The sequence below is a fragment of the Cyanistes caeruleus genome, chromosome 3 (genome assembly GCF_971803275.1).
Source record: "Cyanistes caeruleus chromosome 3, bCyaCae1.hap1.1, whole genome shotgun sequence".
Classification (NCBI taxonomy): Eukaryota; Metazoa; Chordata; class Aves; order Passeriformes; family Paridae; genus Cyanistes; species Cyanistes caeruleus.
Window position 1 is genome coordinate 29,518,690 of NC_141703.1, and position 13,978 is coordinate 29,532,667.

General features: G+C 41.1%; 1 protein-coding gene across 1 annotated transcript in view; it reads right to left on the reverse strand.

Moving 5' to 3' along the window:
- Positions 1 to 527: 527 nt before the first annotated feature.
- SLC9A4 (solute carrier family 9 member A4) overlaps positions 528 to 13,978 on the reverse strand; it is a 31,766-nt gene continuing 18,315 nt past the window's right edge. The window contains exons 9-13 of the mRNA XM_086880390.1: positions 12,797 to 12,958; positions 7,047 to 7,143; positions 5,298 to 5,429; positions 4,491 to 4,578; positions 528 to 2,805 (exon numbers count right to left, since the gene is read on the reverse strand). Coding sequence (XP_086736516.1) covers positions 2,507 to 2,805; positions 4,491 to 4,578; positions 5,298 to 5,429; positions 7,047 to 7,143; positions 12,797 to 12,958 — 778 coding nt within the window. The 3' untranslated portion in view covers positions 528 to 2,506. The remainder of the gene's footprint in view (positions 2,806 to 4,490; positions 4,579 to 5,297; positions 5,430 to 7,046; positions 7,144 to 12,796; positions 12,959 to 13,978) is intronic.

Genomic DNA, 13,978 nt, shown 5'->3' on the forward strand with positions numbered 1-13,978 from the left:
TTAATCCTTGTCTCACAGAGTTTGTCCAGTTCCCCCAGACAATTCATTGACTAAATCTTCTTAAAGATGAAATGCTGAATTTGCAGCTCACAGTAATTCCTCCATTAAAGCTATCTCTCATGAGCCTCCCTTGGAGGATGAGGCACTATCCCTCCTTCACCTTCCTTTCAGATTTCCACATTCTCTCCGTCCCCAGAGATTTCCAGCAACTCATACCACCCACCAGCCAGTTTCAGAGATCCTAATCCCCCACAGCCCTGCACAAGCAGGTTTCACACCTCTGTTGCCCTACTCCATGCACCTCTGTGGCCTAAGAACACATCATATGGGTGCTAATTTTGCCTTCAATTAAATATCATGTGGCAGCCATGTGGCTCACAGTGCAATTTAAGACCTGAGTTTGTGTGATAAGTCTTTCCCTTAATATCGTGTTTTAATTTAGATTTATGATATGTCAATATAACTTGCTGTAGGACTGAGATCTGGCACAAGGCTTTTGTTTAGAAACTCTGTGGAGCACTTCCTCCTTTGGTGGAGCTGGGTTTATTTGTTGATTTTCAGGTACAGAACTATATTTCATTGCTAATTCGGTATCGGTACAGAAGAAAAATCCTACCCTGTTTTAATAATGCACCACTGTTTTCATAAAAGGAAGTCAGATAATTTCTCTGGCACAATAAGGAAATACAAACAGAACTCAAGTTTTATAAAGCTTTGGACAGTTTCTGTACAGATGATTCAATATAACCTGCTAAAAAGCATAAAAGCTGCAAACATAAGAAAATGGGGGAAAGGGCTTGTAGGGTTTGCTTCCTCTGGCAGTGCTTTTAAAGTTTGTTAATTTAGATTCTACCTGTCCTGAATCAGAAACCCTTTGTCAGAAATGGGAAATCATAACTTACAGAAATAAATTCTTTTATGGACCAGGATATACAAGCAATACCAGCAGTATAAAAAAGAGAAACGTGCAGGTAGCACTGCTCTCTCTAACTCTTGAATCTCTCTCTAACTGAGATAGCATTTACAGACCTTGAGTTGGGCAGCTAAGCAAGGTCTGAGTGTAGGAGACAGGAAAGGAAACTTGACAAAATATGACTGAACTTGGTGCATTTCTTAACCATAGGTTTGATTTTACTGCAGCTGTAAATAAAGGTGGGTTTATGGATTTTGGACTCAATTCACCCCTTTGGATAAAATCAGCTCAACTACAGCCCCAAGACACAGAAAACAGTTGCTGTCCTGCCTCCATTCTGCAGAAAGAAACTTATTCAGAAAAAGTAGGTGTCTGGGACTTAGCTAAAATTACTAAAGACCATACTGTTGCTTCTCCTGCTGCTAGGGAGATCCACCATTGAGAGTGGAGCATGGGCACACAGAGCCACTTGGAAAGGAGCTCCACAGAAAGGTTGGGAGGTCAAGTGCTGTAGTGCACATCCCTCTGGTTATTTCTGCCTGTTTTTTTAAGGAAAAGCTGGTCTGTACAACATATAAGAAGACACACTACTAAAAGCTGGGAGACAAACACAGGGTCCCTCTTTCCTGCTAGCCAGGTGGTTACACAGTTAGGCTCACTCTACCTTTAATCCCAGATTCTTGCATCCTAACTGCATTGCTGGTCCAGTTGTAGTGTGAAAAATGGTGCATGCATTTGGGCACACAAGGTGGGAGTGGGGAAGGGAGAAGTCAGATACTTTACAAGGAAGCCTCCCCCTTGCTGAATCCCAAAAATATTGTTTATGTTCCTGCCATTCCATGCTTACAAATAAAATCCTGACAGCACTCCTGCCTGAAAACTCCTCTGGATTTGTACATACAGAGGATACATCCTTTATTCATCCAAAACAACTGTAGGAGAGCGATAGGAGCCTACACATTGAAATGGATTTAAGTAGCTGGAGTCATGGATCATCACAGTAGACGACTTTCCGCATTTCTGCAGAGACAAAACCTGAGTTACCAAGAGGTTCCCAAGTGCTGAAAATGTCCTTTTGACTTAAGGTCTTGCTTAGGCATCTTCAGTGACACTTACATTTCCTAAAAAAAATGCCTCTTTGTTTTTAACTCTTTCCCGGAATGCAGCTACTCTGAAATCAAAAGCTCTACACAAGCTGAGGTAATCAATCTGTGCATTCACACATCAGGGATGCCTTTATATATTTCTATCCTCTGGATGAAGACCACAATATGAAACAAGGGCAGCATCAGCTTCCACCCATAGCATTGCATGCACCCAACTACTGCTGTTTAAACCCACACCCAAACCCCTACAAATATCATGTTCTCCTCTTTCCTGCAGTGCTTTGTTGGAAAGAAAGCTTGATATAAGCACAGAAGAATTCGAGTCTTCTCTGAGCCACTAAGTTCATTAACACAACTCCTGAAAGTGATACAAGTACACTGGTCCCCAGAGGAAAATCACAGTTTGGTTCATATAAAAGCTCTCTTGTTTCTTTCAAAGCAGCGCACCAGGGCGCCTAGAGATGCAAACACTGATCTTCTCTGCTCCTCATATAACTAATGGCCTGGCTGGTGCCATTGCTTCTGTCTCTTCTTCTGACTCATACTCCTCTACTTCTCTGACAGTGAACCGAGCCTTTGGCATCGGAGCTGGATTGTCTACTCTGGTGAAACGATGGCGGCTGATTGAATTTCCTCTTGGACCTGGCAGATTGGCTGGGCCTGCCCGTCTCTCCAAGCGTGCCATGGGGATCAGTTCTTGGTGGCGCTTTGCTTCCAGCGGCCGTAGCCGGGGCTGGGGTCTCGATGTTAATGGGAATGCAGCACCAGAGCCATTTCTATGCTGATCTAAAGAAAAGTAGACAAATAATTCATTTTTTTAAGAAGAGAAAGGAGAAATGCCATGGTAATGGAAAGAAGAGATAAAGGGCATTCAATGCAATAAAATACCCTCGAACTGAAGCATTTAAATAATTACTGTAGAATAAGGAAGCAGGTCAAGAACTAAAAATAGTCCTAATTTTTAATTTTCCTCTCAAAGCTGATGCTTAAATGATTTTATTTACTTTATGTCAGCTCTGAAATTTCAGGAGATAAGCACATTCACCTGACTTTTGGTGTCTCACAGACCTGCCCAGTGCCTTCACTGCAAAAGTGAAGGGCAAGAGTAAAATGCATGAATGTTCTTTTACGTAATTTGAATTTTCTTCACATTTCACAGGTGTACCTAGTACCATGGCTAAAAAGCATCTTTAAACCCAGAGCACAAAACAAAAATGTGACAAAGGAGAAAATTCCAGTCCATCAAAAATCAAGTTTGCCAGTAACCTGTGACTAACAAGTGGGAAGAGAACAGTTTCATCTGAAACCAGGGGTGCTTTGATTACTTTGGGTGTGTCAGATCTGCTCCTACCATCTTGTTTTGCCACAAGTACATTTTAAAAATTTGCCTGCAATGGGCCAAGAAGTGATATTCTCATCCTGCTGAGTTTATAGAACATGCTTTTTCACTTTTCTTAAAGCTACTTGTAGTATAACTACACAGTAGCAAAGTAGTTAATGTAAGAAACAACTCAGAACAATCTAAGCTGAGAAGTTCTGGGACATAAGCACAAAGGTCTATAAACAGTAAAACTAGTCCAAATCCTGCTACAATTAAAGTACACATATATTGGCTATGGTCACAGTGCCAAAATTTAACAAAAGTACTAACTATTAAATTTTGAAGCAATAGCTTAATAGTGATAGCTTCTGGAGGGTCCTACAATATGTGAGGTGGAGTGTAAGACCATGTCTCTGTGTGCATGTGTGCAGGTCTGTGTGCCAGCAGCTGCTATGGGGCTTTGTCGCCTGGGGCTTACATGTCCAAGTGCTGCCAAATGTGCAGATGGAAGGTCAGCTACTGAGCAGAGCAGGCATCTCAGGCCAGCTACTGAAGATTCAGATAGCATGTATGTATGGATAATTTTTCACTAACAGTCTGTCACCTCACCAGCCAGAGAGGGGATAAGGATGAGGCCATCAATGCTATCTGTATTTGTGTGAGCACTGTGCCATGTGTGTGCTGCTCTCTGTGTCTGGACTGAATTTTGGTGTGGGGATGCCTGTTGGGAACACTTGCTCAGTCCTGGTACCTGCAGGACCTGGGGGCATGGAGCTCCATCAGTCTCACCTGGACTGGGCTACAGGTTCAGTGAGTCATAATAATTTTGCTTACAGCTGTGTCTATGGGGCTCCAGGGAAGAGATAATTTGTGTTCTTGAGCTTGGCCAGGTGGAACTGCAGGGATCACAGGAATATTTGTTCAAGAGGAAAAAGAGAAAAGCAGGAGGTGCTGGAACAAAACAGAAACTGCTGCAGTAATGATAATATAAACAACACAGATAAAACAGAAAGGAGAGAAGGGTGTAGCTCATTTAAAGAGGCCGTGGACTGCCATGGGGCTGTGCATGTAGTACTCTTAAATCCATCCAACAACTGGCCAAGTTTCTTTAGCTGCTGGAGTAGGATACAGAGTAAAACACGTTCATTACCTGTGAAAGTAACATGCCTGGCTTTTCTCCTAGTGGGCTGGCATGGACCCTGAGGCAGGGAGAGGTAGCGTACTTCCGTGGTGTTAACCTGTGAGGATTAAAGGAGGAGAAGTGTGTCCAGTGCTTGTGACTGCCTCCACTGGCACTTACTTGGTGAAACAGGAAAGAAGTATGGCAATATGCTGCACCTTTACAGCTAAATTTTGAGAGGTATTGATCAATGCTTGGTTTGGATGGTTGAACTCAATGTCAGCTCTAGTGAGAATATCTGTCTGATATAACAGCCAAAGGGTTTTTTACCATCACCAGAGTAAAACATGTTCTTCTAAGAGCTATCTTTCTTCTATCAGGTGAAAATTTTTAATACAACTAATCTATCCAAAAAGAACTTACTTTTCTTCCTTAACCATGATTATCTCAGCTATAAATGTCTGTGCTGTTCAATGCCTACCTTAGGGCAGACAGATCTCTTACTTTGATTTGATTTTGATTGGGAGCCCAAACCATCAATGTGCCAGGCTTTACATCAAGCCTTTTTTGATTACACTATACTTTGCATATGCAAAATCCATGCACATTACATTATTTTACTACATACAGCCAGAGTAGCTGATTTCTGACCAATGAATAGAGATTGGACATGAAAACTTTGCTGCTCATATGTTAAGTGAAGCTCTTTCTTAGGTGCTGCATGAGCACACCAGGAAGATACCCACTTTAATTACAGCAAAGAGCACATTAAAACTAGTGTATATTCACAGAGAAGCAGAGGCATTTTTACATAAAAAGTAGATGGATAACAGGTACCGGTCTACCCCACGGCAAGCTGTTTCCCTTCCTGCAACTTTGCCTCAGGCTGTGTTCCCGACGGATGAGGATTTCCTGTGCTTGTTTCTCACTTGTGCTAGTAGGAAGATTGTGCCGGTTGTATGCTGGTGCCTGAAACAGAAAATGCAGCCAGCTTATTTTTGTTGCATTTGCAATGTTAATTAGTCTGATCAATCACAGGGCCAAGGGGACACCTGCCTCCGCTCGGTCATGGACGCAACACAGATCTCATTGGTATCACATAGCAAAATGCAGCCATGCACAAGTCTCGCTGCTGCAGAGCAAGATGGGAGGAAGCATGAACACAGCTGAAAGTCTCAAACTTCAGGGGCTGCATTTTGAAGCCATTTTTGATCGACTCTTGCCTGCTCAAAGTGCAGGTATATAAAATATACCTACCTAAGGAGGCTGCTATCATCTCTGGGCTTGGCCTGTCTCTGTCATCTTTTTTCTCATCTCATCAACTGTAGTTGGGAGCTACAGATATGAGGCAGGTCCCAAGAAAGAGATAACTGGTTAACTCAGCTCTGAACTTTGGTACTAATTTCTGAATCAAGTTTCAGATGCATTCAGGAAGAAAGAATATATCTCCAGAATGAGATGCACAGCTGAGTTTCCTTTCCATACTTGGACAAACTACAAATTAATATTACCCTAAAACTGAGCATCATTTAAGACAAACTTTTTAGTTTATCATATACATCTAGTGAAATGAAGGAAATAACTGTCTGCCTTAAAGAGGAAAATTCACTGAAGTTTATAAGCCCCCTTAAAAAGTAGAATCTGATCTCAGTTTCATTTGCAAGGCTCCTTTTAAAGTTGGTCTGGCAAGCAAAAGCATTTCAGAGCTGAAAAGAAGTATTGGAAGTGGCATTATTTTCTTTCCAATCTTTCATTTCCAAAAGCACACCCTTCTCAATACTACATAGGAAATGACTGGCACAAATAGTCATTACTGTAATTGATTTTGAAGAGAGAGAATTCATTTCACTAAGCTAAGAGATAACTATATATGCAAATTGTTGCTGGTAAGAAATTAATATCATAAGGATAATTAGCCATGGCAAATCAAACAAAGTTAGGAATGAATAACATATTAATAATGCCAAATTTAAATGAGCAGGCCTTAGCATTTTATAGTACACGTGTGTTACATGACTTAGCCTTGTTTATCGGCAAAATTTCAAGGTTATTGTGTTATTGTTATGTATCCTCTACCACTCATTGCTGTGGGCAAGCTCTCAATTGTCTATTCAGTGCCCGAGAGGGGATTAAACAGATACCACACCCCGGGCTGCATCAGGGTCACTCCGAATTTCTGCAAAACAAATCTCCGCTGAGGTATGATCGCACCATTTTCACAGGGGAAAAAAAAAAAAAAAGGAAAAAAAAAAAAACAAACACCAAATGTCGGACGAGGTGGAGGATTTTTTTCCTTGTGTTTTTCCCTGCTGCGGTGCGGGCACCCTCCGCCGCTGCCAGGCAGGGCAGCGCGGTGCTTGCTCGGGCCGCCCCCGCTCGGAGCCGCGCCAGCCCCGGCAGCCTCGGGAAGGCGGCTTCCCATCCACACCGCCGTGCTGCGAGCGAAGCCTGACCTCTACAGCTCAGACACAGATTTCCCTGGATTTTCGCGCAGCCGTCAGGGTGAAAAGCTGATGGAGAAAAAAAAAAACAACAAAAAAAACCCGCTGCGGGTCTGCAAGCAGCGCGGCAGGCGTGCTCACACACCCTCTGCCGCACTTGGTACAGGTTGTGTGCCAGGACATCTCTCATGGACTCCACCTCTGCCCGGGACAGCCTGGCCGCACGCTGGGTCCTGCCGCTCCTGTAGATAAAAGGAAAAATTAAATGTGATATTAATGAGCTGATTAAATACTAATCCCATGAAATAATGCATGGCCTGCTTTTAGTGCTAGAACAGAAGGCTATGTAGAGCCTTTCAGTGACCAGCAACACCTGGAAATCATCCAAAGATAAATTAAAAAAAGGTTAAATTTTGCTCTTTCACTGATTTTATCCATATAGTGGGTAGTCAAATTGGGCCCTAAACCCTCATGCAGCTGGCAGCAGAAACTCTTCTTTCTTAAAGTTCCATAAAGAAATTTCTATTTAAGGATTAGATTAGGCCACAACCAGCTCAGGAAAGCACTGCTAGTTTCCTCTTCTGTCTGAGTAAAGACTTCAACATAGAAGTCTGGGCCTTGTCATCTTACTGGTTTTAGTTCTTTGAGAAAGTGAAGAAAATCCTTAGGAGCTAAAGAGTATGTAAATTTTGTAGTCTGAGAGACTTGTCCTGTGGTAGGAGAACATATAGAGTTTCATTGCTACTGAACCTGTTTCTCCATTTGAAATGAAAGAACCACCTAAAAGATAGTTATCTTCATGTCTTTAAAAAACTTTGACAAGCCCACAGTCACCTGTAGCTGTCTGGCTTTTTCACTAGCAAAACAGTGGAGGAGGGCTGCTGTGAAATGTTATCTGGTTTCACTAAATCAGTCAATCATTGTGAGAGTTAGTGTTCAGATGAATTCCCAGGAAAAGAAAGGGAAATAGATAGTGATCATCCAGGATGAATCAGTCTGAGTTCATCTTGTTGTTTCTGATTTTTTCCTTTCTTCAATTTAGCTTTCTTGCCTCTTGGGAAAAAAAAAAAAAAAAAGTGATTGCAAGTGTTGTTTTTCAGCTAAGTGATGTCCTTAAAGTTTTGTCTGTAAATTGTGTAATTAAAAAATCTATGATGATCAATGTACAGTATTACCAAAGTTTTATGTGCACCTATCTCACACTTCCTCTAAAATAAATTTAAAATTTTAATGCCAGATATGGCAATTTTAAAGGAAGATGGATTCAAGCTAAACTGTGATTATGATATAAACACAGGAAAAAAGTTAGAATTTGCAATTACATCTAGTTTAACAATATTACCACTATATTGTTCCACAATTTACCACAAACATCTTGAAAACTTGTAGGACCAATATGAACTGCCTGGATTCTATATTTTACTGCCTCTTACCATCAGATAGACAGTGATGCCTGGTGCCCTGTCCCCTGCCCAAAGCCCCTGGAATATAAGAATTAATTCCTGATATATTTCAAGATTTCAGAACGTGTTTTGATTCTGCCATCAAACTAAAACAGAGATATTACTTTTTTTTTTTCTGTGAAATAAAAACAAAGAGAGAAATTAACAGCAGGTTAAAGTGTAGAACTAGACCTAGGACTGGGATAATTAACAGGTTAAGGGCCTCACTAAGCATGAGCAACCCATGAGTCTGCCACTGAGCTGCTGGCAAGTCAGTGAGACAAAAAAGGACTGCCTTTCTGGATTTGACCAGAACTCTTACCTTGTCCCTGATAAACCCTTCCCAACAAGTGATTAATTGACATTCATCAATTCTCAACAACTGCAATAACAACAAAGTTAGTTATCTACCACTGGGGAAAAAAAAGACCCTCACCATCACCCAATTCCAGGCTGAGTGGGTGGGTGCATTGGTTGCTTGGCTCCTTTTTCACTTGCTTTTGGTTCTCAGAGATAGACTGAGAAGATCTGGGAATGCTACCAATTTCCCAGGCTTGGGTGCCCTGCACCTTTACTCCCTGCTGGGTGTGGTGTGTATCAGACTGGGGCACAGCCTGTGGATGCTGGCCTCCACAGCAGGGAAACCAGACTCCTTGCAGTCTGCAGCCCCTGTCTGATGTCCCTTTGGACAATTGGGAGACCCTAGATATACCTGGGGAAATACACACAAGCCCTGGGCACTGTCAAGAAGCATTGGTCTCTAAAATACAGGCTTGGCTCATTTGTGTAATGCAAATGGAACTGGAATAGCTGCTGCAGGTGGCTTTAGCATCACAGGGAACAACTTCCCCCCTGCTTTGTGCTTCACTGAATGTGTCCACAGGGTCTTCATATCTTATAGTTGGCAATAAATAGGGGAAAGCATCTAAACAGGAAAAAGCTTGACTCCACTGGGGAGATTATCAGATTATCTCTTTACTTTTCCAGCTGCATACGTGATTTTCTCCACATGCCAGCACAGAAGTAGCCAGTTTTAAGTCATTTCAAATCTTATTATTTGGCTCTTAAAGTGAATTAAATAGAATAAATAAAACTCCTTGAGTCACAGCTGAGCTGGGGTAGCAAGAGAAAAAATAGCATGAAGATAATCTATATTGTTCTGGAGCACAAATAAAAAACCATCATTTTTTTCATGGGATTGGAAATGAACCTACCCAACTGATAGCAATGCATGTAGATATGAATATAAGGAACAGATTGCTTTTACATTTTGCAGTACATTAAGAAAGGGCTTTCAAAAAACCCCAAACATGTTCGGTATGTTACCAAACCCATAAAGTAATCCTTACTGAAACAACTTCTTTGTTCTTATTGAATCTTCCAACATGTCACAACAAAGAACAGAACAGGGTATATATTTGTGAAGAAAAAAGTTATAATATGCCATGAACACTGTCTCTCTGTAATGACAGCCATGACATTATTTCTTTCTTCCTTAGATATTGAGATAGTTGATACTTGATATATTGATACTCAAAACATTGATACTTGCACAATCTGTATACTATTATTTTTTTACATTATATCTAAAATGTTGAACTTTGTAAACCCTCCATTAATCTTCACTCATCTTGTGAAGGAAGAACATTATTGGGCACAACTTTCTCATAAATGGACTACCACAAATGACAGCACAACAGTTGGTTCTGATCTGTACTGTATTGATATATCCTAAGATTTACCAAAGTCAATATTGCAGCAATATGAAGCCAGTATTAAGAAAACTCAGTATCAAACAATCTTTCTCTCTAATGGTCATATTTTCTACAAAAACCAGACATAAACCCACAGTTTTGATAATATCTTCTAGACTCCACTTTTGCCACTTCCATCCTTATTTATAAGGCTTGTATCCTCCAAAATACCGTAACTAAATGCTCTGCTTTTATTCCAATGTGGATTGTTTGTTGCACAATCCATGGGCAATTTTTTTCACTCCACACTGGAAATACTGTAAATTGGACACCCACTCCACCTGCAGGAATCACAACAGCATGAATACAGTTCTCTAATTCACAGCATTGGAGATCTGCTTTGATTCTTATCAAGTAAGTTTCCTTGTGTGCATAAAGGCTGCAAAACTGATCAGAAGTGTGAGTGAAAGTTTTCTCACTACTCTGACACTGCTAATAATGATTTACATGCCATATATTGGAATTGTATTTCAAATCTCCTCTTGTTCATGGCCAGAGTTTTGTGTCTTCACTGAAGGCAAGGACTTTAGGTACACACTGAATCACTGACAGCAATCAGATAATTTATAAATACAGTTAGAAACCTTTTACAAAGGTTCATTTAGTTGCTATGGGGAAAGACAACAAGAACTGCTGTATTGACTCAGACCAAAGATCCACCAACTAGCTCAATATCCTGTCTCCTGCAGTGCTCAACAACAGACTCTTATCAATGAACAGCGGTGGGAAAACGTGTCTTTTCCTAGATCACTCTCGCAGCCTGCAAGATCAGAATGGCTTTGAACCACAGGCTGCTTTTCTGAAGTTGACACTTCATTTTTAAAAATGCTTTCTCATCAGAGGATGATGCACAGTAAAATTCAATTACAGCCAGAGTAGAGATGGCAAAAATTAGTCCATTATATCAGCTGTTTATTAAAGAATATTTTTCAATTTAAATTCTCAGCTCAGAAGAAAATTTCTGAATTACACTGGAGCAATTTGTCTTATTTTCTCATTCCCTCAGGAAAAGAAGAGGGAAGTGGTTTGATTGCCATGGATTGTCTAACAACCTTGCACATTTTCTCTTGGCTCAGAATGGTTAAGAGATTACAGCAGACAGAAAGGAGCCTGATGTACACGCAGTCTTTTTTAATATCATCTATTCAGCAAAGAATAATTTAGAGAGAAAAGGGCTAGGTATTACACTGCATGCTGACATCAGTACAAGAAAGCAGATTGATCTTGACATGATTAAGCCAGAGCTTCAAGAAAGATGTTAATTTAATATCTAATTGATATTTGGATTTTCTGTTATTGGTAGAGATCATCATTCAAAAGAAGGTAATATGCTGAGGCTGCTGCAAAATGGAGAGCAACAGGAAAGAGCAGGTAATAGCAGCAACAGTGGTCAGCAAGAACTCAGGAAAGAAATTATGGAGGCAAGTGCCTGCAGCAACACCTGTGCTCTGGACAGTGTATTGCAAGGCAAGGATAAATACATGCATATCAATTATAGTATGCAGGACAGAAGACTTGTGCAACTTTTCTCCTAGAGCCCCAGTTCCCTCTGGAGATCCCAAGTTTTGTCCCCTGGTCTGTCTGATGCCAAGTTGCATTACTGTTTGATAGAATCATAGAATGGCACACACCTGGTTCCAAAACCCCCATCAGTAAGCAAGGGACATCCTCAACTCTGTCAGGTTGCTCAGAGCCCCATCACACCTGACCTTGAATGTTTCCTGGGATGAGATATCTGCCACCTGTCAGAGCAATCTATTCGTGGTCAGTTTCACCACGCCCCTCATAAAAAAGTTCTTGTACCTAGTCTGAATCTACCTTCTCCTAGTCCTACTGCTACAAGCCTACTAAAAAGTCCATCTCCTTCTTTCTTGTAAGCCCTCTTTACTGAAAAGCTGCAAACAAGTGCTCCCAGAGACTTCTCTGTGTCCTAGGAGAGGTGCTTCAGCCTTCTGATCATCTCTGTGGCACTCCTCTGGACCCATTCTAACAGGTCCATGTCTTTCCTGTACTGAGGAACTGTACCACAACACTGTAGGGTCTCACAAGGGCAGAGAAGCAGGGGAGAATCCCCTCCCTCACCCTGCTACTTCTGACACAGGATATGGTTGTATCTCTGGGCTCTGAGTGCACACTGATGGTTCATGTCCAGCATTTCCACCACAAGTATCCTCAAGTCCTTCCTGGCAAGCTGCTCTCAATGATTAATTGGTCTTTTTTGTTGTTGTTTGTTTTGTTGTTTTGGAAATAACAAAATATGGCAAGGTGGCTTGAGGGATTGCAAACTTGGAGCAGTAAAAATTGCAATTGCTACAAAGAAATCTGCTCTCAGCAAAATTTCATGATTGGGATAACGGAGTCAGGACCTGTATGCCAAGCCATAAAAAACTCACTGGCCAGGCAAGTGATAAGTACATCTGTCTTGAGCCATTAGTGTGATTTAAGGCAACCAGAGTGACTTCTGTACCTGACTCTGATTCCTCTTCAGGACTCCCCATCATGGAATACAAACAAGAAATGTCCATGATTTTAATTTTCAACTCTCAGAGAAAAGCACAAATATGATGAATACCAAATTGCACCTGCTCTTTCTTTTTTCTTAGATTTCAATTAAGTCATGGAATACCTTGGGTACTTCCTCATTTTTGTCCCCATCTTCCTGTCCCTACTCTGCAAAGGGTCAGGAGGTTGATACTCACTGTAAAGAAGTAGTGGATGATTTTGAAATTTTCATGCCACTCTCAGCCATCTCAATGGCCAGTTTTATCTCCATCTTTTTGTACAATGACACAAGGCTGGACTTGGGCTGGTGCTCCCGAATTAAAATCTTCTTCAAATACTTATTGTCAAACTTCTTAAACCTGCAAAAGAGATACCCAAATCAAAGAGTAGAAAGGGAAATATGCTTTCATTTCTGTAGTACAAGCTGATCTTTATTCAAATGTATATATTTGCAATTCAGTGGTGGAAACTGAATACAAATTAGAGGCACCTGTGGACTCCTGAAGGCCTGGTGAGCAGAGACCTTTAGGCGGATATTTGGCATAGTCTACGGGTCCACAGAGATTGCAGGGCCCGCTAGACAAAAGAAAGAAACAAGCTGCAATCAAAGCAAAAAAGAGGGCTGCGTGTATGTTTGCATATTACACTGCCACATTTGTCAGAAAAGAATACGGCCAGTCTCGGTGCTTTTGTACAAATGTTGCATTATAGTAGGGCATAACAGCAGCAGCTGCTCTTACTGTAATCCTGGCCTATTCAGGCAGCCACCAATGAGGCTCTAAGTGGCCCAGCAGTTACAGTAGTTAGGGCCCATTACACTGCTGATAATTTTGAATCCTAACAATTAGAGCAGAGAAAATACATTTCTTTGTATTCTGAATAACAGACAAATTGAAAGGACCCCAAAATACTATGTGCTTGCGTGCTGCAGATTGTAAAATATCGCTAATGTGTGGCATAATTTGAATGTGAATGTGTGTGGGTGCCTTGGAACAGGTACATGCTTTCAGGCAGACATTTAGCAGAACAACAGCAGATCTTCAGCAGAGCAACAGTTCTGTTTCTTTCAAAGGAACAGTTTACCACAGCAAGGTAAGGTCCTCCTCGATGCTGGGAAAAGCACTACAGGATTTGTGTCTTTTTTTCTTTTGCAAAGGCCATTTCTTATTCATTAACAGCAGAGGTAGGTACACAAATGTTTGCACTGGGATTAGAGCTCTTTATGTTTTCCTGTGTAACAGAAAGCCTCCTGGATTGTCACTGCTTAGGTAATTAATTCTGATACACAACTTTAGACTTGCAAGCACAAGTTCAGGGAATACTTTTTAATACAATCCTCTTACATTAAATGTCTTCAGACACAGTGTGTTTTTGAATCT